We start from the raw sequence: 27,161 nt of genomic DNA on the forward strand, positions 1-27,161 counted from the left end.
TACCTAGCACAGTGCTGAGTTCATAGCAGGGGCTTACCTGATTTGTGGATAACTTGTATATATTTTGTAAACATGGCCTAACTTTATTTATGAAATCCTTATCTTATAACAAACATGTATCTACGTTATCTTTATCTTTACCTCATCTACTCACCTATTTACCTCTCTCCCTCTCTAATACATCCATCTGTCCACAATTCTCTACTTATCTCTATCAACCTGTTTGTCCATCCATCTATCTACCTATATCTATCATCTATCTATACATCTGTCTTTATCATTTTCATCTTTATCATCCGTCTCCAGCCATCGTTTTTATTATCCATCTATCCATGTATCCAACCATCCATCAATCTCAATTGTTCCTGTTCTTTTTCTCTATTTGAATGTAAATTCCTTTCATGCAGAGACTGATTTATTTTATCTTTGTACCTCCAGCACACAGTGCAGTGCTACTTCTTAAATAATTGATGCTGAATGAAAGGATTTTGTTTTCCAGTCAACTACTGTTCTATAAACAGCTCAAATTCAGTGAGTAGTCCAATGTATTTGAATTTTTAAAGTTTCATTTCCAGCTCTCCTGACATATTTATTAACAAATAAGCACCTATGAAATCCCTACTTTATGTTGAGAACTGTAGTATGGCAGAGATATAAACATGATAAATGGAATACGTGTACTCACAAAGAGCTTACATTCTAATGGGAGATATCGGGAAAGACATACAAAATAAATAGAAAAAAGATGAATGCAAAGTACTTAAATACTTATCTGTCTAATATAAAGTAGTTTGAAAGGGATACCACTAGCATTTGAAAGGGACCTCAGAAACCATTTAGTCCAATTCCTTCATTTGAGAACTAAGGACTGATGCCCTGAGAGTTTATGTAATGACCCATATTGAGTAGCAGAAGTGAGGTGTGAACCCAGGCTTTCTGACTCCAAAGCTACTGTTTTTATCTGCTGTACCAAATCATTTGGATTACCTTGAAAACATCCAGATTCTTTTTGGGAGTAAAGATAGTAGTCCTTGAATACTGCTTTCCAAGCAACCTTTCTAGTTTTAACTTGCTATTTATGCTTCAGAAAAACTCTATTTATCATCCCCTGACCCTTTTCCCACCTCCATATCTTTGCTTATACTGTCACTCACACATGAGACTAATTCCCCATATCTCCTTTCACAGTAATTTTCCCCTTCTTTATAGCCCCATCAAGCCTTCTGGGATCCCTCAAAACTCAAAATAATCGCCTTCTCCTCCCATCTCTCACAATCCTCTATTTGTAGACATCCCTCTTAGACATTTATGGTATTTTGATTTGTGTTACAATTATCTGTGGACTTATGTCCACTGCTAGTCTATAAGTTCCCTGAGGGCAGGCACTAATTTTCATTTTTATAGTTCCAGCACCTGAAACACCTGGGAGGTACTTCATCAAAAGTTTGCTAAATTGCACTAAGTTGCCTCCTTCACTTACTTCGGGCACTCAGTTTCTCCAAGGCCCTTTGGTCCAGACTTTGGTTGAGGTAGAGAAGGCCTGTATCTTCATTGATCTGGAACCAGTCATTCTTGTGCGGCTGAGACCGATAGGTACTATAGAGATGCTGGCCCAGGCGGAAGTGTGGCACCTCCCCTCTGGCATCTTGTAAGGCATGAACATAGAGCAGGGGTGTTCCAACAGGTTCGTCAATGTATAGTTTTTCTGAGTAAGTGTCCCGAGAAAAATAAAGACCCAACACAGCTGAGGAAGAAAAAGAGGAGAGATGAGGATGACTGAAATAACAGCAACCAACTTAATGTAACACTTTACCCATGTTATTTCATGTGAGGCTCACAGCAACCAGGTAAGGCTGATAGTACAGAAAAATGAAGAGAATGACAAGCAGTTCACTCAGACAGACCTTCCAGCTCCAATCCAGGATTCCATGTTAGTAATCATATCAACTGTCATTTATTTACTTTATATAATCTCATTTGGTATTAACAATTATCTTGGGAGGCATGTAGTATTTTCCTCATTTTCTAAACATAGGAAATGGGATTAAAACCCAGGTTTACTAGGAATCTAAGTCCAATAAACTAAGCCAGTCAGTGATTTTTTTTTCTCTTCACCCCATCTTTGGCAAAACAGGGCAAGGTAAGTTTATTACATTTGGGGATAAAATTGACCAACTGCACCATAATAGGACCTTGTTGGTTCACTTATTTTAGTCATGTAGGACTCTTTGTAACCCCATGTGGGCTTTTCTTGGGCAAAGACATTGTAATAGTTTGCCATTTCCTTCTCCACCTCATTTTACAGATGAGAAAATTGAGGTAAACAAGATTAAGCGATTTGTCCAGGGTCACTAACTTAGTGACCTCATTCACGCTCAAATGCCAATTCTATGAGGCACTGGCATTTAAACTTTTTATTCTTAACAGAGAGGATACCTTTGGCACTTCCTTCCCAAAGTCTCTATTCATATCAATGAAGAAGTAAACAGTCCAAGATGTGATTATGACACCACTGGTCTTCCCTAAGCTTTTCCATGGCTCCTTATTGTCAATGACTGTGATGATGAAAATAACAATAATGACAAACAATAATAAAAGCATTTCTGAAGCACTTTAAGGTTTGCAAAACATTATGGCACTTTGAGCATCAAGGCAACATAAACTTCAAAAAAGCTGTAAAAGCCACAAGAATTCAAAAGAATTTTAAGTAGTTGTGGTCATGTTAAATTCTGATTGCACCAAGAGTTAATTATGTTATTATTATGTGCACTGCAAAGTGCTTTTTTGTTTTGTTTTGTTTTGTTTTAGATTCTTCTACAAACAAGGAAATGAAGTCATACTGTTTTAATGACTCCCACATGGGAGATGTCCACTTCCTTAGGAAGGCTGCTTTAAGATTAAACTAAAATCCCTTCCCTTCTGGCATCTTCCAGAAACTCACCAAAAGATGGCTACTGGCTTTTCTTTTCTAAGTTCAAATACTACCTCAGATATCTACTGACCCCTGGCAAGCCACTTAACCCTGCTTACTAACTTTCCTCATCTGTAAAATAAGTTAGAGAAAGAAATGGCAAAACCCAAAACAAAACAAACAAACAAACAAACAAAAACAAATGAGTTCATGAAGAGTTGAATACAGCTAAAAACAACTGAACAAACAACAAAAACAGATTGCATGTCTGGATATATGTGTGTCTATATACATATACCTATGCATGCATATATATATATATATATATATATATATATATATATCAAATACAGGTTACAAAGTTTTCAACTAATGTTTCACCCTCTTTTTCAATAGTTGCATCTATGAAACAAGGTCTTTTCAGAGGAACAATGCATGAGTTCTAGCACTATATTAAAAGGATTGATTTCATAACAAACATCAGAACTTGCACATTCAAGTAATAATTGTCTTCTTCAAAATAATCAATCAATAAAAACTTATTAACTGTCTACCATATACTGGGCATTGTGCCAAGTGCTAGAAAAGTCATTTATATAAACTGTAATACATAAAATATGATAGCTAAGCATAAAATAGTAATTTTGGAAAGCTATATATGCTTGTTCCAACCATGCTTTTGACCAAGGCTCCTATTTAAGAACTATCTCTGGAATCTCCAGCAATGTGTGTTGGTATTGCTCTTCAGTAGCATGACAGCTTCATTCTATGTGTCTGGGTTTTATTTTTGGAATCAATCAAAGATTACTGAGAATCAAGAGTATGAAAATGTGGCTAATCAAACTGGAAAATATTTTTTTAACTTACAAATGGGTTTTGATTGATAAGAGCAAGAGATTCCTGTTTTGTACAATTCATAAAAATGGCTTTCAAGGCAATTCTATAATAGGAGCTCCAGAGACAGTTGAAACAATTAACACTGTGGTTTGAATAAGGCAGGGTACTGTGCTAAACACTAAAGATACAAATACAAGTATAAGGAAAGTACCTGCCCTCACAGAGCTTATATTCTAACGAGGGAATACAACACACAAAAAGAAACCTGAAAGTGGAGGGGCACATCCACACAGGATTATGGTATTAAATTTCAGAAAATCAGAATCAGAAACAGAAGGAATGCAGCTGAACAAGTTGAGCCCTTTAACAATACCCAGGAAGTCCTAAGAAGATTCATCCAAAGAGGAGGAAGGATTCACCTGGCAGAGTAATATTCCTGGAGGAGAAAGTTTCAAGGATAGTTAGATATTCTAGTACCACTGGTGCAGAGGGAAATTCCAGGATGAGATCGCTGTACTCAAGGCATGGTGACCAAGTCCAGAAAGTTAGAAGCATAATTAGGAAAGGAAATCAGTAATTTTCCAATTTTCCACCATGAAAAAAAAATTATCAGGTTTATAATTTCTTCTATTACCAGCAAGAAAATACTCAGAAGGGGCAACATAAAGGCTATTATCAGAGTCATGTATGACCAGAAAAGAAAGCAACATAGAGTTGTGAAAAGCATCTTTTTGCCCTTAGGTTTGATTGAAATCTACATGATATCAAAAGATACAAAGGGAGACATCCCAAAAACTGTCTGGGGGATCCTCTGGGGAGAATTTTCAATAAAGAAGACATGGGCAAGGGTAGCATGATGGATTGTGATATACACCATGGGCAGTTTTACTCAGATTGATGAGATCACAGATCCATTAAAGTATCTAATTCTGATACATGGGTTAAAAAGTAAATCTTGTTACTTTATGGCTAGACTAAAAATAAAAGAACATAAGTGATGTCAATAATAACAATAACTCACATATCACTTTTTGTTTTTTAGTCATGTCCAACTCTTCTGCCCCACGGAGGTTTTTCTGACAAAGATAATGGAAAAATTTGTCATTTCCTTCTCCAGCACATCTTACAAATGTGGAAATTGAGGCAAAAAGGGTTACACTAGCTGTCCATGTATCACTGGAGACTTTTAAAAGCACTCTCTTAAGTTCATGTCAGCTGTAAGGAACTATGAGTGCTAAGCCTCAAGAAGAAGACGTTTGGAAAGGTGGGATACATAAAAGCTATCTGAAAGACGGTCAAAATGTCAAGAATTAAACTTGTTCTCTTTAGTCCCAGAAAGCAGAATTAGGTGTAAGGGATAGAAATGGCAAAAAGGCAAATTTGGGCTTGATCAATGAACAAGCACTTTATATTTTATTAAGCACCTGTTATTTACCAGGTACTATATTAGCTGCTGGGGATACAAATAAAATGAATAAAACAATCCCTACACACAAGGAGCTTATACTCTTTGGGAAGAGGCAACCTCTACCTGCCTCCTTCTGCCAGTGCCTTCTCTCTGAGCTAACCTTCCATTTACAATGTGTGTATGTTCGTGTGTGTATAAAATACATACATAGTTACTTATATATTATCTAACCATTAAAATGTTAGCTACTAGGCAGCAAAAACTATATATTTGTTTTTATTTGTATCCCCAGTACAGTGTCTGTCATAAAGTTGATACTTAATAAAAGCTAGTTGGTTAACTAGTATAACATAAAGAGCTAAACATACAATGGTTAAACAGAGTAGTTTGGGAAGGAAGACACTGACGGTCACAAGGATCAAGAAAATAATTAGAATTGGCCAAACCTAGAATAGGCTGTTTGGTGAGGGAGTGGATTTCTCCTGCTGAGAGGACTTTTAGAGTATGCTACAAAGGCAATTCTCATTAAGTATTCTTTGGACAAACTGTCCATTGAGGTTCCTTTTTTTCTCATAACAGCCCTATGAGTTAATATATTATGAATGAGGAAAATGCATACTGTTTGTGTAGAGATGTTGTACAGGACATGATGTTAAAGAAGAGAAAGCTGCACATTTTCATATTGAGTCATAGAATGTTAGTAGTAGAAGTGGTCTTAGAAATCCCTAATCCAACCACCTCAATTTACAAGTGAGGAAACAGAGGTTCAGAGGAGCAAAAAACAAAACAAAACAAAAAAACTTGTCCAAAGTCACAAGCAGCAGATCCTAAACTGGCATTCAGGTGTCTAGACTCCCAGATCAAGTTAAGGTGCTTAAAGCATTGCTGCCTAAAATTAGCTCTTGGTAAGTACCACTCAGATTTATAAAATCCCATAAATCTTTTCTAGTATGGAGGTGGTAGGGTAGCAGTCTGGGAACCAGTTTTGACAAAACTGGCATCATGAAGAGCAGGGACTTCCAGTGTCAATATGACCCTTACCTATTAGTTGTTTCCTAGATTTCTCTCCTGACATATCCAGCCAATTTTCTGAAATTTCTTTCTCATCAGCTCATTATATGAATGCCCTCATTGCCTCACTCAAAACCTTCAGTCCTCCTGGATTACTCAGAACATTCATTAATCCACAGACCCTTCCCTCCCTACTCCTCCCCACCCCCAACCCTTTCATTTAGTCTCCTCTGAATTAGTTTTAATTTAATTTCCACTTCTGTCCTTTGAAGCTCCTGGTCCATGTTGAGTTGAAAATAATTACTTCAGATGATATCATCCACTCCATTTAAAACCAGTCTTCTTGTGATTAGGCTGCCTATTAAGAATTAATCTTTTGTTTTACATAATATTGGTCTTTAATAGATTATCATTTTTCTTTTCCCTTTGATATTTTATCTCCCATCAGTATTTGTGTACCTCTCCTCCAGTTTTCAAAAGCTATAACTATTATCTAATTGGAAAAAGTGCATTCCTGTTTGAAATCTACTGATTTCAGAGAAAAACAGGTTCATTTTGTCCTAACATAGGACACTTCTGAAATACCTTCTTAAAAGTTTATGGCAGGGGTCCTAAAACTTTTAAAATAAGGGGCCAGTTCACTGTCCCCCAGACTATTGGAGGGCTGGACTATAGTAAAAACAAAAACTTTGTTTTGTGGGCCTTTAAAAAAAGAAACTTCATAGCCCTGGGTGAGGGGGATAAAGTCCTCAGCTGCTGCATCTGGCCCGCGGGCCGTAGTTTGAGGACTCCTGGGTGGGATTTCTCTAGGAAAAACATCCATTGTTCCTGGTGTAAATCCCAAAGAGGGATTCTTCTGCCTTATTATTTGGTCCAATGAACAAGTCTCTAATACTGACACTCCATGTCTCATAACCAAATGATTTTCTCTCTCACAATCCATGTAGATCCAATGGTGGGTTTGGCACACGAAAATGCTTCTAAGACAGAGATTCTTGTGAACCTCTGTGAACAGAGAAGACTGTGAACTTTTAAAAAATGAGTTTTTTTAATATTTTAAGTATATTTTGATTATTATATTTCAACATAATGGATTTCCTTTTTATATATTTCTTTCCTATTGCCTCTAAAAACATTATTTTGAAAAAAGATTCAATAGGCTTCCTCAGTCTACCAAAGGGGTACATAACCCCAGAATAGTTAAGAATCTCTGCTCTAAGGAAGAGGAGGAAGCTTAAAAAGAGGTAGCATCATTCAGTAAGTATTTATTAAATACTTGCTATGTATTCAGATTGGTGCTGGAGATACACAGATGAAAAAAAGAGTCAAGGCCTTCAAGGACATTACGTTCTATTTTGGTAGACTACTTTATACTTGTAAGTACACAGAAAATAAATAAAAAGAAATGGGGTGTGGATCAAGACAAGGAAAAAAAGGCACAAGTAAATTGTGGGATCAGATTGAATAAGGGGAGCACAAAATGGTGATGCCTTAAGCTGAATTTTGAGACATAACAAGATTCATTGAAGTGATTCTGTTCTACAAAGAAAGACAAAGACAAAAGGGAAATTCCTTGGAGGGAAAAATTTAAGCAGAATCACTGAACTCAAGAGTTACTGGACTGAGCCACAGAACCCAGAATAGAATTGAAGTTGAGTAGAATCAAAAGAACATTGTACAAAGCAACAACAAGATTATGTGATGATCAACTCTGACAGACGGGGCTCTTTTCAACAACAATGTGAATCATGCCAATTTCAATAAACTTTTGAGGGAGAGAGCCATCTGAATCCAGAAAGAGGACTATGGGAACTGAATGTGAATTGCAACAAAGTATTTTCACCATTTTTGGTGTTTGCTTGCTTTTTTCCCCTCTTTCTCATTTCTTTTCCCTTTTTGATCTGATTTTTTTTATGTGTGTGTAGCATGATAAATGTGGAAACATGTTTAATATGCAATTTAATGTGCAATTGCACATGATTAACCTATAATGGATTACTGGCTGTCTAGGAGGTGGGAGATGGAAGGAACAAAAATTTGGAATGCAAAGTTTTGCAAGGACTGTTGGAAACTATGCATATATTTTGAAAATAAAAAAAAAAACTATTATAAAAATAAAGTTGAAAATCTCCACTTTAAAAAAATATATTCAGTTGTAAGGGCTGTCTTTAAGGAAAGACACTGAAAAACTAGAGTATGTTCAGATTAGGAAAATCAGAGTGAAGGATCTCAAAGCAATGATCTTCAGAGGAGCAGGATGACCTGAGTTCAAATCCAGCTTCTTACACTTACTAGCTGTGTGACCCTGAGCAAATCACTTAGCCCTATTTGGCTCAGTTTCCTTATCCATAAAATGAGCTGGAGAAGAAAATGGCAAACTATATCAGTATCTTTGTGAAGGAAACTCCAAATAGGGTCGTGAAGAGTCAGATATGAGTAAAATGACTTCACCACAACAACTTTTAGAAGAAAGATTAGACTTGTTTTGCTTAGAAAAAAGGGAAGGACCAGGAGTAAAGATGAAAATTTTTGCTTGATACATGGCAACTTGGGAAAGAGGAAAGGATATTAATTTTGGAATCAATAAACCCCAACTTAGTGAACTTCCCTCATTTAGTACTTTTATCATCTTGTGCAAATTCCTTAACCTCCCTGGGCTTCAGTTTCCTCATCTGTTTAGATAAGATGATTTTTAAGATCCCTTCTAGCTATGATCCTAAGGAAAAACTCTGTAATGATCAAAGCAGTTCAAAACTGGAATGGCCCATTTCAAGAGATAGTACATTTCTTCCTTAAAGGAGAACTCCAAATAGCCTCTAAATGATTATTTGTTAAAGATGCTGTAGAGGGAATTCCTTATCAGGTAAAGCATGATCAGATAAATTCTATGATCTCTTATGATTCTCAATGTTTGTTGGTAGGGTTAAATAGAGAGCCATTAGATAAGTTTGTACTGAAAGCAGCAGGCCTTTTACTTGGTCTCTTTAAGGGGAAGGATCCAAAGAGAAAGCCATGTGACTTAACTGCATACAGCCAAGGGAACAGGAGTCAGTGACAACAAGAGAAAGTTAACAAGGCCCACCAAATGAATTCTTTACAATAGGACTGGAAACTCCTCCAAAGAAGGACAACCTATTAATTAATTCCCTCAGACCAGGATTGGGGGAGATATAACTAAGGATACTCAGAGGATAACTAAGGATAACTCTAAGAAGCTCAGAAAACGGAGTGTTAGCCACTGAAAGAAGAGGAAACACACTTGCTGATCTAGCATGAAAAGCCTGTTCCTAGACCTTGGCACACATCTACATCAAACTCATGCATAGATTCCTGGATGACCTAAGGCAGCTAGCTCTGGCATGAAGGAAGCCCTGGGATCAAGGTCACTCTTGGATTAGAGTTGCCCAGGTATTTTTTATCAAGCTCCCACTCAAGTGGATCTGATTGTTTTCTGTCCTCAAAGGTCACAGGGAAACAGCACCTATGAGCTGACTAACTGGACGTTTCTAAATCAGAAGTTTCTAGAACTAGAAAGCCCACAGATTATAGCTTTTGTTACCCTGTTTGTATATTTTAACTGCAAGGGAACTAAGAATGATCAACTAGTGCTAACTTCTTATATTAGAAGAAAGGTAACAAACTCAGAGAAATTAAGTGATTTGATAATGGTTGATTAGTGGGAAGAATTCCAGAAAATAGGAATAAGGGGTAAATATAGAGGAAGGGATAAAGCTAGGGAAGAAACAACTTATTAGATAGCAAAAGAGAAGACCAATTAAAAAAAATAAAACTAGGGTTTTTCCATACTTAGAATACATGGTTCCCAGATGGAGTTTTGATAGTATTTTACTGACTGGCTTGTTTTAATTGAATACATCCCCTTCAGAATTACTCCCAGAAAATATCCTTAAGACTCATTTCTCTACTTGTGAGCCAAGTTCTGCTCACCCCCAAGACACCAGTGGGGGAGAGACTGAAAGGGTAAATTTACTTACCTGACACAATGGAAGTTGAGTTTTTCTTCAAGAAGGCCGGGATTTAAGCAATTTAAGGGAAGAAACATGTTTAATCAGGAAATGAATGAAATAAGAAACTTGATGAATCAAATTCACATAACATACACAAGAGTACACAAGCTGTCCAATCCAATTGTCTTTAAGCTACTTCAAATCTTTTCTGAAGATAAAGTTACCAGTCATAAGCAACTAATCTTTCCCTCCTATTGTACAGAATCCATCGAAGACCATTATCTATTTATTACTTGGAAAAATGGGTTCTCATGTTATTAATATAATTATACTCAAAGGCTTCAACTCTAAAGGCAGGACACTGGCTAGGCAGTATAAGCAGGAGGAAAAAAACCTTGAGATTCGCTATTAATAAAGCACCATCTGTGCAATAGGATCAGATTTCAGCAATCAATTAGCTGTGGGTTTTAGGCACCCTCTTTCTTTCTTGGGCACTTATTATTGCCAATTGGCAATTAAAGGCTAGAATCAACATGAATCTTTTTGACATGAGCCTTTCTGAATAACCAAAGAACTCAGAGCAAACAATTATTTACTGCCAGAGAAATTATCAGCATTGATGAGAAGTTAAGATGGAATCCAGGAATAAAAGTTTAAGTCTCTGCCACTTCATCCTACCATTTTATCAACCCATTAAATAGTCCTTGGCCTGTTCAAAATGTTTTAGCAGTGACCAAGATAAATACATACATAGCAATGCTTTTTGAATAATTATATGATGAAAATATCAGAAGAATAACTAGTATACGGGAAATAATAACAGACAACATTTCTATGGTGCTTTCCATATATTATCTTATTTGATCCTTATACAATCATGTGAACTAGGTGCTATTATTATTACTATTATTATTCCGAATGTATGGATGAAGGAATGGTGACTAAAAACAAAGTTAAAGAGTGACATACAGCTAAGGGAGAATTTGAATTCATGACTTCCTGACTTTGTATATATCATTTTAACCATTACACTACCAAAGTGCCTCTAGAGAAAAGAATCAGAATTCAAAATTTTCAATAGGCAAAAAGATGAAGTGAAATGAACTAAGGGTAAACGCAAAATACATTTTGATTCAAAAACCAAAGTTCAGAAAACAAAGGTGACATGCTCATCAGGAGAACTAGTATGAAAAATAAAGAGAGGCTTAATTAATTCCAAATTCCAAATGAACTAATAATGTAATACAGCTAATTAAAAAGCTAATGTAATGTCAGAATAAATTATAAGAAGACAGTCTGGGCTACAGTGTGGGGCAGGGAGGGACAATTCTACTCTATCCTGAACTTTTTAGTCCAGTCCTGGAAGTTTGGGACAAGTAAAGTTACAGACTGCACTTTCAGACGATAATTAACAAAAAGAAAAGCAACTAAAGAAAAGCAAATAAAATGATGATAAATTCACACACTTATCCTAGGGAATAATGGTTTAAGGACTAGGACTAATTTCACCATTAGAAAAAGAGAAGACTTAAGAAGTTCATGCAACTTTATTCAAATATTTGAAAGGCAAGTGAACTAGGTGGCAGTTCAATGAATAAAAGTGCCCAGCCTAAAATCAGGAAGATCTGAGTCAAATCCAGTCTCAGACATTTACTAGCTGTGTGACCCTAGGCAGGTAATTTTGTTTGCCTTAGTCTTCTTCACCTATAAAAATAAGCATAAAAATCTCAAAATCAACTGTAGAAAGATATAAATATTAAATGAAATCTTTTAGGATCATAATGTAATTAAATAAAAATTACACTCAACAAAGTAGAAAGATAGATTAAAATTAATTGGAAATTAAGTAATCTAATCCTAAAGAACAAGTGGATTAAAAAACTAATCATAGAAACAACTAATAATTTCATTGAATATTATCAGGAGAATAAATATGAAAAATAGAGTTTAACTAATTCCAAATTCCAAATGAATTAACAATGGAATATAGCTAATTAAAAAGCTAATGATAACATTTGATATAACATACCAAAATTTATGAGATGCAGCCAAAGAAGCACTTAGGGGACAATTTATTTCTCTAAATTCTTACATCAACAAAATGGGAAAAGAACATATCAATGATTGAGCATGTAACTAAAAAAAAAACTAGAAAAAAAATTAAAATTCCCAATTGAACACGAAATTGGAAATCTGAAAATCAAAGGTAAGATTATTAAAGTAAGAAGTACTATCAAGCTAATAAATAAAACTAGGAGCTGGATTTATGGGGGAGAGGGAACCAATAAGATAGATAAGTCACTGGTTAATTTGATTACAAAAAAGGAAAGAAGAAATTCAGTTATCCAGTATGAAAAATGTAAAGGAAGAAATCATCATCAATGAAGTAAAAATTAAAGCAATTATTATGAATAGTTTGTCCGATCATATGCCAATAAATCTCACAATACGACTGAAATAAATGAAAATTTATGAAAATATAAATAACCCACATTAGCAGATCAGAAAAGAGAATGCCAAAAAAGAAAAATGCAGAAAAGAAACTGGACAAGCCAATAATGGACTCCCTAAGAAAAAAATCCCCAGAGTCATATGAGCTTACAACTGAATTGTAGCAAACATTCAAAGAACAATTAATTTCAATACTATATAAACTATTTAGAAAAACAGATAAAAAGTAGTTCTACAAAATTCTTTTGATGGCTCAACATAGTGTTTATATCTAAACCAAGAAAAGCTAAAACAAAGGAAAAGTTATAAACCAATTTCCTTCATGAAATCAATTCAAAAATTTTGAAGAAATTACCAGCAAGATAATAACAGTAATATATCACAATGATTTACACCATGAACATGTGTGATTTATATCAGAAATGCAGGAGAGGTTCAATAATAGGAAAATTTTCAATATAATTGACATCAGTAACAAAATCAACAGAGATTACATGATTATCTTACTATATGCTGAAAAAGCTTTGGACAAAATACAGCACTCATTCCTATTTTAAAAAACACTAGAGAGCATAGGAATAAAAGAAGCATTCCTTAAAATGATAAGCAGTGTGAGCATTAATTATAAGGGGGATGAGTTAGAAGCCTTTCCAGTAAAATTAGGCATAAAGCAAGATTGCCCGTTACCACCACTATTATTCAATATAGAAATATTCGTTATAAGCAACAAAAGAAGAAAAGGAAATCAAATGAATTAAAACAAGCAACAAGGAAACAAAACTATCACTCTTTGCGTATAAGATGGCATACATAGCACCCTAAAGAATCAACTGAAAAACTACTTGAAATAATTTTAGCAAAGTTGCAGGATATAAGATAAAGCCACATAAATAATTTATATGATCAACAGACCAACAAGAGATAGAAAGAAAAGCTCCATTTAAAATATATGTAAACAATGTAAAATATTTAGAATTTACTTGCCAAGATATCTTCAAAAACCATATGAACATAATTACAAAACCCTTTTTACACAGTCAGATCTAAATAATTGGAAAAAATATATAAGTTGCCAAGTCAATGTAACAAAAATGACAATTCTGCCTAAACTAATTTACCTCTTCAGTGCCACATTAATCAAACTACCAAAAATCATGTGGTACAAGCAGAAAAAAATAGCACCAAAATTCATCTGAAAGAAAAAAAAGGCAAAAGAATTAATGAAAAAATACAAATGAATGTGGCATAGTAGTACCAGATCTCAAACTACATCATAAAGTATTAATCATCCAATTCAGTTCTGACTAAGAAACAGAATAAGGAATAGTCTACCCAGACTAATACAAGAAAAAAAGGGGAAAATGCTAAAAGTTGTAGAGAATGATGGAAAATTTGGACACCAATGCACTATTGATGACATGAACTGATTCAACAATTCCAGATGGCAATTTGGAACAATGCCTGAAGAGCAATCAGACTTCGTATACCCTTTAATTCAACAATACCACTACTAGTTCTGTATCCTAAAGAGGTAATAAAAAAGGGAAATGGACCTATATGAGCAAAAATATTAATAGCAGCCTTTTTGTGATGACAAAATATTAGAAATGGAAGGGATGTCCAGCAATTGGGGAATGGTTGAACAAGCTGTAATATATGAATGTAATGCAGTGTAAAAAGCAGAACCAGAAAAACACTGTGCACAGTATCAGTAATATTGTGGTATGATCAACTATGAATAACTCACTCAACTCTTCTCAAAAACACAATGATCCAAGACAAGTAAAAGGAATCATGGAGGAAATGTTATACATCCAGATTAAAAAACTGATTGACTCTGAATGCAGATTGAAGCATATTTTTTCACTTACTTTACTCTTTTTTGTCTTTTTCCCCCTTTTGATCTGTTTCTTCTTTCATGATTGTGACTAATATAGAAAAGTTTTGCATAATAGCACATGTATAACATGTATAACAAATCCCCTACCATTTTTAAAGGAGAGAAGAGAAGAAGAGAGAGAAAAATCTGAAATACAAAATTTTGTAAAATTGAATGCTAAAAATGGTCTTGATGATTAAAATATAAATTCTATGTTGGGAAAAACTTGGAGACTTCTTATCAAGTTTTTCTCAATAAGAATTTCTAATTGATAGAAGGTAGGACTACATCATATCTAAGATCCCTTCCAATTCTAAACATCTAGAATCCTTTGGGAAAAAAAAAAAAAAAAAAAACACTGGACTGTCAGAATTCATAACTCTCCTAGATGGTTACTCAGTTTCCTTTATCAGTTGGGTCTTCTAATATTTGTTTATTAGCTCAACTTATTCTCCCAATTCCCTTAATCTGTCAACTTTTTAAAATGGAGTTATGATGATGTATCAATTGTAGTACTGTCCTAACAAGATGGCTCTTCATGCCACATTTCTACCCAGGCTAAAGCTATTCATACAATGGAGAAGAATTAGGAATTTTCTGTCAAAAAAAAAATCACTGGACAAAACAAGTGTAAAAAGCAAATCTAAGGGAGTGATGCTATAATAGGACACAAATGACTAAAGATTTGGGAAACATATAGGTTCTATATGTGGATCTCATCAATTACCAACTTTTAATGTGTCTCTATTGTTCCTTTGACTTAGCTCATATACTACTATTTATGCTTTTTATATAAGTATAGTTCACTCCAGTTAAAATGGCAAACTCCTTGAAGGCAGTATCTTTTACTTGTTTCCCCCATAATTCTGTAAACTTCTTGAACTTGACTCTTGAAACCACTCTTCTTCATTAATTCTTCTTTACCCCTGCCCTTCTTTGCTTGGGGTCTGAATAAGGGCTAAGATCCTAAGCAAAATGAAGATTCTGTTTTAAGATTAAGGGGATTATCACCCAGAAAGGAGGTGTAAAATAAATTATTTGGTTCTAAAAGTAATTCTATGCTTCATATAATCATCATGTGAAAGTGTTTAATGCAGCCCCAATTTTCTGAAGTACTTCTTGGTTTGACTACACTTATGAATTGAGAATAACTGATGGGCTACAAATCCATTGGTGAGTTAGGGAGTTGTCTAACTTAACCATGTGAAAATTCCCTCAGTGGAATGGGCAGATGAGAACAATTTATTTCAATAATCATGAAGGCAGCTGAAGCAGATGGTGTGGAGCACTTAAGAGTTTGGTTAGACACTGAAGACATCAGTGTCATCCACTGCATCCTGGGTAATCATTGTCTGGTCTTTATCTTGCTATTGAACTTTGATGACTCTGGAAAAGTGAAAATGACAACTTTGTGCAACTTTCCTTTACTTAAATCCAATCAGATGTGAATCAAGCCATCACTCTGATTTTACTGATGGCGAATAGACCTATGAATAATCACCTAACCAAGTTGAAAGAATTAATTTCATCATTATTTCCATGACAGGGAGTGTGGCAGTTTGGTTAGAAGGCAAGACTTGCAGTAAGAAAGCCCCAATTTTCCAACATGGTCTCTGATATCCTCTAGCAATGGGTGCACAGAGAAGTCAATTAACCTTCACTGACTTCAGCTATTCTCCAAAGCTAGAAGTTACTAAAGTGTTTGTCAACCTGCATTGTTGAAGGGAATTTCCATACACATAGTTCTTTTTTTTTTTTAAACAAATCTGTGATTTAATCAATGTAGGAAATTCCTATTGAGTAATTTCCTCTACCAATATAGATCTGCAATCTCTCTAGAAATGGAATAAGTTTCAATTTTACTGAAGTTGGCTCCTGCTCACTATCATCATCTAGCCATACACAGTTTTTGGCAGGATGGCATTTCATGAACCAAATGCATTTTGCTTTTCATTTTTCATTTGAAATATGCAAAGTATCATAAAACATCAATATGTCATGGGAAATCCATGATCCTTTTTTCCCCCTATACCCATAATCATTCTAAAATCTATTTTGCAGATCTCCCATTGCACATTCAAATTTGTGGAAGTTTCCCGGGGAATACTGAGAGACTGATTTATCCAGGTCACATAGGCAGTACAACACAGAGACAAAATCTGAATCCAAGCTTACCTGACTGAATTCAGCTTTCTATTAACTATACCATTAACTACCATATATAAACTCCTAAGTTTCTTATCACCCATGAAATCACACAGGGACAAGGGGTGATATAGTGGGAGCAAGATTATTTTTTCAAGAGCTCTAGAGAGGTCATCTGACCAAATATTTTTTTTCTTTTATATTATTTAATTTTCTCCACAATTACATGTAGAAGCAATTTTAACATCAGTTTTGTTAAAGAAAATTTTGAGCTCCAAATTTTCTTCTTCCTTCCTTCATCTCCCTCTGCCCCACACTCTGAGAAAATAGGTAATTCCAATAAAACATTTTTCAAGGAGGATCTAGATATGCAATACTGCAGCATCTGAAAGTTATGCAATTAATGTTCTAAATAGAACTGGGAAATGCAGAAAGAGTTTGAAGAGAAAGGAGTCTGGGGGTGGGGAATAGATTTTGAGATCTTAGAGATCACCCAATCCAATTTTTTTATCTGCAGGAAAAGTGAAGTCCTAAGATATGAAGTAATTTGTCTGAGCTCATACAAGTATAAAAAAGAGTCAGAGTTCAAAACCAGGTCCTCAAACTCCAACACTCTTTCCAGTACTCTCCAAAAGAGAAACCCTCTTTTCATATTCTAAAGGCTGTTTTGCAGATTTTTCCACATTTTATGGTTTATATGTGAATTTTATGGAGTTCGTTAATAAATATCACTTCATGCCTAGGATCACATGTAAAAGTGTGCAAATGTAACATTGTACCTATATTGCCTTTCAAAGACAATGATAAACAGAATGCATGTGGTCCATGAAATGTAATACTGCCAAAAAACATATATATGGTTAGGATGATGATAATGAACAGAAACAAACTTAAATAAAATTAAAATGCTTTCCAGTTTTTTTCTTTGAACTATACTAGTTTAAGGTTTCTCTCCATCTTCTAGCCAGAATCCTTTCTTAGTGAATAAACTCAGATGATATAAATAATCAAGAAATGATGTTTTTTAAAACTATGTAAAACTTGCTTAGGAGTTAGGAGTCTCGAGTTCTCATCCATATTCTACTACCAATGACTATATATGTGACCAAAAGCAAGTCATTATATCTCCTTTGTGTCATAGTTTCTTCATTTGTAAAGTGAGATTATGAGACAATAGATATTATAACTCATTCATATTTTCTCATCCTCTATAACTGCTGTCTTTATCTTTGCACAAACTTTTAATGGGGATCTGACACACCAGATGCCTTCTTTGATCATTCTGTCAATTCCATTGCAGTACTTGGGCTGAACATCTATTATCATTCTCTTCATACATGACCTACCACCTTCTTCTGTCAATATCATGCCAAAAGATACTAATTTCTGAAGAGAGGCCATTATGATATTTATGCTGAAGTCTTTTTTCCCTCTTATTTATTTAATACTCTTTCTAGTTACATTTAAAACATTTTTTACTTTTAGTTTTTTTTTTAAGTTTTTGAGTTCTAGATTCCTCTCGTACCCATACTTTCAGCCTTCATTCAGAAACCACATGTGAAGTTATTCAAAATGTTTTCATTAAAGTGTTGTTGTGAAAGAAAACAAAGATCTCCCACTCTAATTTTTAAAAAAGCTTTCAAGAAAAATAAAGCTAAAAAAGAGAGAGATGATTCAATTTATATTCATATACAATTGCTTTCTTTTTTGGGTATGGCTAGGATTTTTCATCGTAAGTCTTTCCAAGTGATCATGATCACTGTATTGCTAAGAATAAAGTCAAATTTAAAGCAGGTCATCCCAAAACATTGCTGTTGCTTTGTATACAGTACATTTCACTTTGCTTGAACTTATAGAAGACATTCTGTTTTTTTTCCCCCCAAGAGTATCCTGCTCATCACTCCCATAGAAAATATGGTCATATTCCATGATAATCATACATCACAATTGATCAACCCATAAATTTCCAATTCTTTGTCCTGAGAAGAAAACTGTTATAATATTTTTGTACAGCTAGGTCTTTTTCCACCCCCACCCCCCTTTTGATCACTTTTGGTATTCATGCATAATAGTGGTATTGTTAGGTCAAAGGCTATGCATGAATTTATATCACTTTGGGCATAGATCATATCTTTTGATCATTTATCAATTAGGGTATGGCCCTTTTTTTTTTTTTTTTTTTTTTTACAAATTTGACTCATTTCCCTCTATGTTTGAGACAAAAAAGTTATCAGAGAAACTTGCTTCAAGATTCTTTCTGTAATTACTATTGCTAACTGCATTTCCTCCCATTTATTCTATTCTCTTTCTCCTTTCACCCTGCCCATCAAAAGTATTTTGCTACTTCAATACCCCCTCCTCTCTCTTTTATCAACTCCTCCACCCCACTTTTCATATCCCATTCTCCTCCCATTTTCCTTTAGGGTAAGATAGATTTCTATATTCATATTGAGTAAGTATGTTTTTCTTCTTTGAGCCAATTCTGCTGAAAGTAAAGTTCATTCATTCCCCATCTCATCCCCCTCTTTTCCTCCCATTATAAAATTTTTTTTCTTGCCCCTTTTTTATGGCAGTTAATTTGCACATTCCACTTCTCCCTTTTCCTTTTTCCAAATACATTACTTTCTCACCCTCACCTCATCATTTTTTAATGATAACCAAATCATACCTGTGCCCTATGTCCAAATATATATTCCTTCAAACTGCTATAACAATGGAAAATTCTAAGTTATAAGTATCATTATCCCATGTAGGAATGTAAAAAGAAAAACATAATTAAATTCCTTATGATATTATTTTCCCAATTTTCTCCTTATGCTTCTCCTGAATTCTGTATTGGAAAATCAAATTTTCCATTTAGCTCTGATCTTTCATCAAGAATGGTTGAAATCCTCTATTTTGTTGAATGTTTACTTTTTCCTCTGAAGGATTATACTTGATTTTGCTGGGAAGGTAATTCTTGATTACAAGCCACTGCTCTCTGGAATAACATATTTCAAGCCTTCCAGTCCTTTAATGTAGAAACTGCTAAATCTTGTGTTATCCTGACTGTGACTCTACTATACTTGAATTGTTTCTTTCAATTTCTATTTTACCCTCTGGTTCTAGAATATGAGGATAGTTTTGCTTGATAATTTCTTGAAATATGATGCCCAGGCTCTTTTTATCATAATTTTCAGGTAGACCAATATTTTTAAATTCTCTCTTATGGATCCATTTTTCAGATTAGTTTTTTAAAATGAGATATTTTCCATTTTTTCCATTTTTTTGGGTTTGCTTTATTGTATCTTGGGATTTCTCATAAAGTCATTAGTTTCAATTTGTTCAATAACTAATTTTTAAGGGATCATTTTCCTCAAGGTGCTTTTGGATCGTCTTTCTCAATCAGCCAATTTTTCTTTTTAAGGCATTATTCTCCTCATTAGTTTTGTTTTGTTTTGTTTTTGTGTTTCCTTTTGTACCTCTCTCCATTCTTTTCCTAATTTTTCTTCTCTCTTACTTGATTTTCAAAATCCTTTTTGAGCTTCCATAAGCTTTTCTTAGAGACTTTGGATTTAGAAATTTGACTTTATTATGATCTTCTTGGTGTGTATTTTGATCTTTCTTGTAACCATAATAACTTTCAATTGTCTGAAACTTTTCTGTTATCTGCTCATTTTCCCAGCCTATTACTCAGCTTTTAACCCTTTGTTAAAATAGAGCTCTGTTTCCAGGGTAGAGGGTTCAGTGTCCCAAACTTTAGGGGTTACATGCAGCTGTTTTCAAAGATTCTTCTAGGAACTTGACCACAAGCCCTCTTTCCTACCCTGGAGCTGGTTGGAGTATCCCTGCCCCACTGTAACTGTAAGATCTAGTGTGCTAAATTAACAGAGTCCTGCTTTGCTGACACGAAGTCAAAGGTTAGGGCCAGGGCTGTGCTGGCATGGAATTTGATAGGACTGTATTCTAGACTCTTACCCTGTTGCCACAGACTTTTCTGTCTCCTTCCATTCTGCTGACCTTCTGAGTCCTCCCTGGTGTTTCCAGGCAGAGAGGTCCAGAAGCCACCAGCACTGTTTTTGGGGCCAGGGCTGGGGCTGTCATTAGGGCTGGGTCAGAGCTAGCGCTGAAACCAGGGTTCTAAAGTACACTGAGATTGCATGCTGGATTCCCATTCTGGTTCCACATATCTTCTGAGTTATCTTTGGCTAAAAAATGTTCCACTCCATCTTTTGGGGCATTTTGATGCTTTAAAATTTCTTTAGAGCCATTATTTAAAGGAATCTGGAATGATTTAGGGGAAGAGTTCCTGCATTTACTCTGCCATCTTGACTCTGCCTCTCTCTTAAAGTCTTGTTTTCATCATATCATCCTTCTCCTCATCATCATTTTATATCTATCAATTGTCCTAGAGTTTGGTTTCTTCAGAAACTAGTATTGCACCACTACACACCTGTCAGATTGGCTAAGATGACAGGAAAAAATAATGATGATTGTTGGAGGGGATGTGGGAAAACTGGGACATTGATTCATTGTTGGTGGAGTTGTGAACGAATCCAACCATTTTGGAGAGTAGTTTGGAACTATGCTCAAAAAGTTATCAAACTGTGCATACCCTTTGATCCAGCAGTGTTACTACTGGGATTATATCCCAAAGAGATTATAAAGAAGGGAAAGGGACCTGTAAGTGCACGAATGTTTGTGGCAGCCCTTTTTGTAGTGGCTAGAAACTGGAAACTGAATGGATGTCCATCAGTTGGAGAATGGCTGAATAAATTGTGGTATATGAAAATTATGGAATATTACTGTTCTGTAAGAAATGACCAACAGGATGATTTCAGAAAGGCCTGGAGAGACTTACACGAACTGATGCTAAGTGAAATGAGCAGGACCAGGAGATCATTATATACTTCAACAACAATACTAGATGATGACCAGTCCTGATGGATCAGGCCATCCTCAGCAACGAGATCAACCAAATCATTTCTAATGGAGCAGTAATGAACTGAACTAGCTATACCCAGAAAAAGAACTCTGGGAGATGACTAAAAACCACTACATTGAATTCCCAATCCCTATATTTATGCACACCTGCATCTTTGATTTCCTTCACAAGCTAATTGTACAATAATTCAGAGTCTGATTCTTTTTGTACAGCAAAATAATGTTGTTGTCATGTATACTTATTGTGTATCTAAGTTATATTTTAATATATTTAACATCTACTGGTCATCCTGCCATTTAGGGGAGGGGGTGGGGGGGGTGGGGTAAGAGGTGAAAAATTGGAACAAGAGGTTTGGCAATTGTTAATGCTGTAAAGTTACCCATGTATATATATCCTGTAAATTAAAGGCTATTAAATAAAAATAAAAAAAAAAAAAAAAAAGAAACTAGTATTGCAATAATTGATAACTATGAAGTAACACTGAAAGGAGAATAGTGTTTAAAATGAGCTTTTGCTTTAGGCTAGTAGCCTGGGCTCATTAGAGTCAAGATCAATGTCCATACAATGTCTTAGTGTCTAAAATATATAAACTCTTGCACTAATTGAACAGACCATTTTTCCTACTGAATGTCATAATCTGGACAATGGATATTCTCCATTCATATGATTTTTCCTGAGAAATCATTTTCATATATATTATCTGTAAATAAGAGCAAAAAAATCTCTTTTCCATTTATACTTTGCATAGGATATCCTAGGTGGCCCAGTGGATAGAGTCCAAGAACTCTAGGCCTGAGCTCAAATCCAGCTTCTGACATGTATTCCAACATGACCTTGGGAAAGTTACTTAACTTTGTCTCAGTTCCCTCATCTAAATGAGCTGGAGAAGTAAATGGCAAACCACTCTAGCATCTTTGCAAGGAAAATCCCAAATGGAATGGTGAAAAGTCAGGCAAGACTGAAAATGACTAAACAAAAACAATCTAGGATATTCTATGACAGCAATAAATCCCTTGGTTAACAACTGCTAAATGACAGAGAAACATTTAAGGAAAGTGATCTCAGCATTTGTGTTAAACTGAGCCATCTTGAATCATCTTAACATATGCATGGGACATATCAGAAGGGAAGGAGTCTTTGAGAGTACATTTTGTCCTGTGCTGCAATTTCACTTTTTATATAATCAATCAATTACCAAGTATTTATGAAGCAGTTATTATGCAGCATGTACGTACTATTGAGGATGATATAAAAACAAAATGAAAGCATTTCCTGCCATCCCCTTATATTCCAAGGGAAAAAACAATATGTACACATTGTATGTGTAGATGTATGTTGTATGTGTGTGTATGTACACACACACAAAAATTATACAATATGAATAAGAAATTACTCTAGTAGCAGCTGGGAGGGAAGGAAGAATAAAGAAAAATAAACATGGTTGGTTCTTGTATTTTCTCCACCTACTAGTCTGTCTAGTCACTGGGAAGATATAATATATTACAGAACAGAAAATCATTTTCAAAGGGCTACTTTTTCTCCTCTCATATTTTCATTAACAATTCTTGATTAATACATATAATATTTTCATAATGATTTTATGATGATTAGAAAGCATAGATCAGTAGTTACTAATATCTTCTCAATTGTAGCTGGGGGAAGGTAGGTAATAGTGCTATCTGTGATTCTTCTTTCCCTAGTCGTGGGGTAACTTTCCCTCTTTCAGACAGCTTAAAGTTTTGATGCCTGAATGTTTTTAAATTTGTTTTTCTCAGCATGTTTCTTCAGTATATACTGTGTATAGGTCCAGATGATCTTCATGGATTCATTTCCCTCAATGTCCTTATTTTCTGCATATCAACTAGGGAAGTCCAAATATCAGATGCCCACTGGGAAAAATGATGAAATCAGAATGCTACAGAAATACTGCAAGAGGTGGGGGACTATGGATGCAGAATATGGTATATGAGGTCAGATTTGGATGATGTATTGCTTACCCACTGAACTCCATTATTCCTTTTTTATTTATTCCTTATGTTTTGTTACAATGGATGGTGTGCTAAGTAGGAGAGAGAAAAGGGCAAACATTTGGAATTGATGGCACTGGAAAAACAAAATAAATTTTTAACATTTTTAAACTTAAAAAAAGAAATGGAAAGAAACACTACAGATGTATTCATTTTTCATCTGCTTGCTGTTTTTCTTCTTATTTCACCAGGTGTTCTTAGAAGGATATGGCTTGGTAGGGTCTCTTGTCAAACTTTCAATGGACTTGTATCCCCTGCTATGCTATTTTTGGAGACAATAGCACTTCCATTATGTTTTGCAAATGAGTTTATATTTTATCCACTGCACCACCTAGCTGCCCATAGAGTTTATATTTTAAATGAGCACAGTCCTTGTCTCCTATAATATGCCATTTATAAATGAGGAGGGTCAGATTTGGAGGGGTGGTGATTGCTATAAATTCTTTTGTCCAAAGAATATAGAACTTCAGAACTGGAAAGAGTTCTTAGAGATAGGAAATAATAGCCTAATACTAGATTTAGAATCATACCTATCTTATATCTATATATCATTTGCATTTATAAACTGTAAGAACAGGGATGGGTTACTTAATTTCTGAAACCTTTCCATAAAAAAAGAACTAATAAATAAATAATCCCTCAAATCATCAAAGCTTATATAGTAAAGAGGCAATATTTAGCAGCTTATTTCCACAATCTATACCTCAGTGGATATTAGTATGTTCCATCATTAGTACTCCAAATGTAATTGAGGTAGAAAAAAGGAAGTTGGGAGTAATAAAATATGCTCCACACTCCATGATTTTATCTAGATAGATAAAGTCTGAATATGTTCTATTTCATGATCTAAACTCACAGACCTCTAAAAAATCTCCCTCTGCTCCAGTGTCCCTTTACTGTCTCCCCTGAGAATGCAACCTGCAGCTAAGAAGAACTAGGTTCCATTCTCAGTGGATGGATGTAAATGTCCAACAACTCAGTGTTTAATCAACTGTGCAGAAAGAAAGATACCAAAGCATACCAGCCAGAGCATTCTCCCTTTCTTGTTCAGAACCACACAAACTGCTAACTTTGTATAGTTGCTATATTTCAGTAAATCTTCAATTTGTGTTAATACTTTTTCTTGTTCAGATTTTCTTGGTGTCAGAGGAATGAGGGTAATCCCTTTACTTCACACTCCAAGGAGGACAAAATAACTGTATCTGACAAATAGCCACTAAGCAGAACATCAAAACAAGACTTTTAGAACCTGACCTCAGGCAGTAGGATAATACAACCATGGTTCAGAAATCTGAAGCATTGAGCCATTATTTCTAACATTATCTTGCCCCAGAAGTAACATCTGTATCATCCATTAGCTGCAATTCAGACAATAAACACTGAAATTAATGACTGCATTAAATCATACTCCCATGCATAAACCATGAAGTCTCTTTTAACATTAATCTTTAGATTTAAATCCATCAGCATATTTGCAAGTTTAAGTATTGATTTTCATGTTTTGTGCATGCAATAAAGCTAATCATTATTTTGTAATTAAATAATACCTTTTTTTTAAACCCTTTGGAAGTTTGATTCTCTCCCAACTACCTCCTCCTATGTTCCACAAAGTACTTGTAAGCAGAGATTTGCTCCAAAAATATTTCACCTTTATTTGGTTACAACTCAATACAAGAAAAACACACACACAGCTGGCTGGAAGAAAATCCCTAGGGGCATTGAGGAAAGAGAAAATAATAAGAGTTCTATATTATCTCCTCTCACCTAAGCTTCTCTCAGATCTAGCATTATTATCAACACTACCACCACCATCATCATCATTGCTATTTACATAAAGTTTACAAAGAGCCTTGCATACCTCATATCATTGGACTCTTGAAAGAACCCGCCTGTGAAATAAGAGCTGTTATTATGGCTATTTCCCAGATGAGGAAGCTGAGGCTCAAAGACGGCACTTGAATTGCCCAGCATTACAGATGAATATCTATCCATAAAATGACAACAACAAACTTTAATTTTTGTTGACTCAAACTAGAAGATGAAGGCTATGTTTTTCAAACTAGATTATTTAACCAATTTGTTGTACAGAGTAAGCACTGCCAGCCGTCCTCCTTTTTAAACAGTCCCCTGTTGGGCACCCAATATAGAAATACCTATCACTGACCAGGAGAGGGATGTTTCTCTGTATCTCCATTAGATTGTATCAGGCTATATCACTTCTTTTTGCCACAGAGGATACAAGGCTTCTTGGAAACTAAAATATAAAAACGCATGCTTCTAGCAGAAAAAAAAAAATAAAGTCTGTACTCACTCAGCACCTCCCCAAAATTAAAAGCAGAAAAGGCAGCTTGTGGAGAAGGGGGGGTGAGGCTCGTGAGAAAAAAAAATTCACTTAAAACAATATGAGTCGTAGGCTCGGCTTACCTTATAAACATCCGAGTGAGGCAGATGACATTTTTATGATGACCCATAAGAATCTTTTTAATAGTCAGTTTCCTAATGTTTTCTTCTTTGATAGGAATGAAAAACAGACCTAGGAAAGGTTCCTTCCCTGCTGGGCAGGCTGGCTGGAACACAGGGCTGGCTCTTCACTGACCCTACCTAGGGAGCCAACAGAAAGAGAAAGCCTGACCCTGCTCATCACTCCCAGAAAACAGAGTGTGAAGGGAGTCTGTATCTCCCTCTCTTTCTTTCTGTCTTTGAGGTTGCCCTCAAGGCAAGGGTCTCTAAAAAGATGAGAAAACAGTTCTATTCCAGCTGAAGGATAGGCCCAGGAGAGAGCCATATTCCTGCAGCCTCCTCTGGGAGTCAGAATATTAACAGACATTTTCATTCATGAAGCACCAGAGACAGATTGGTGTGTGGGGGCAAGAGGGAAAAGAGTGGATTGTTAATAAGATGCATGTGTCTATTTAGCTATGAGTAAGAAAAAGAACCCTAAGAAATGATCCATCTATCGCATCCATCCATCCAATCATCCAGTAGAAAGAATTCAGGACAAAAGCTATGTTTATGTCACTACTCAAATGCCTGTCATTGCAATATCAGGATATGTATATGTGTACTTGTGTTGGCTGTGACTAGGTGTGTGAATGTTCCCATAAATAAATATTTACTTAAAGTCTATAAGAGATGATTAATGTCTCTAAAAGACTAATTTACATATGTATGTGCATATATACATATGTATTTGTGTATATATGTATATATGAAATTGTACAATCATCTCTTTTATTCTACTATGTTGCAGAAATTCTTGTTTTATTTCTTAAATTCAGTATAAGATAAAATTTTAAAAATGAAGCAAGTCAGGAAACAGAGTTGAGAAGGAAAAACATTCTAGATATGAGGAAACAGAAGAAGGTTATGAAAAGCTTTAAATGCCAATATTGAGAAAGGTATATTTGATCCTGTAAGTTTAATTATCACAGGAGTTACTGAATTGGGCAGGATGGAGGAAAGAGAATGGGATGGGGAGGAGGATACACTTCAGATTTTATACCATCTCTCATCCTTCTTGAAAATATTAGATAGAGGAAAATTTCTAGAAATTGTGAATTAGGGAATCATGGGATTTGAGTTTGAATTCTGATTCTATTT

General features: G+C 35.0%; 1 protein-coding gene across 1 annotated transcript in view; it reads right to left on the reverse strand.

Annotated features, from left to right (window-relative positions):
• Positions 1-27,161, reverse strand: part of RET (ret proto-oncogene) — a 159,968-nt gene that overhangs the window by 60,419 nt on the left and 72,388 nt on the right. Inside the window, exon 2 of the mRNA XM_031956379.1 lies at positions 1,481-1,744. Coding sequence (XP_031812239.1) covers positions 1,481-1,744 — 264 coding nt within the window. The remainder of the gene's footprint in view (positions 1-1,480; positions 1,745-27,161) is intronic.

Source organism: Sarcophilus harrisii, chromosome 2 (assembly GCF_902635505.1).
Source record: "Sarcophilus harrisii chromosome 2, mSarHar1.11, whole genome shotgun sequence".
Taxonomy (NCBI): Eukaryota; Metazoa; Chordata; class Mammalia; order Dasyuromorphia; family Dasyuridae; genus Sarcophilus; species Sarcophilus harrisii.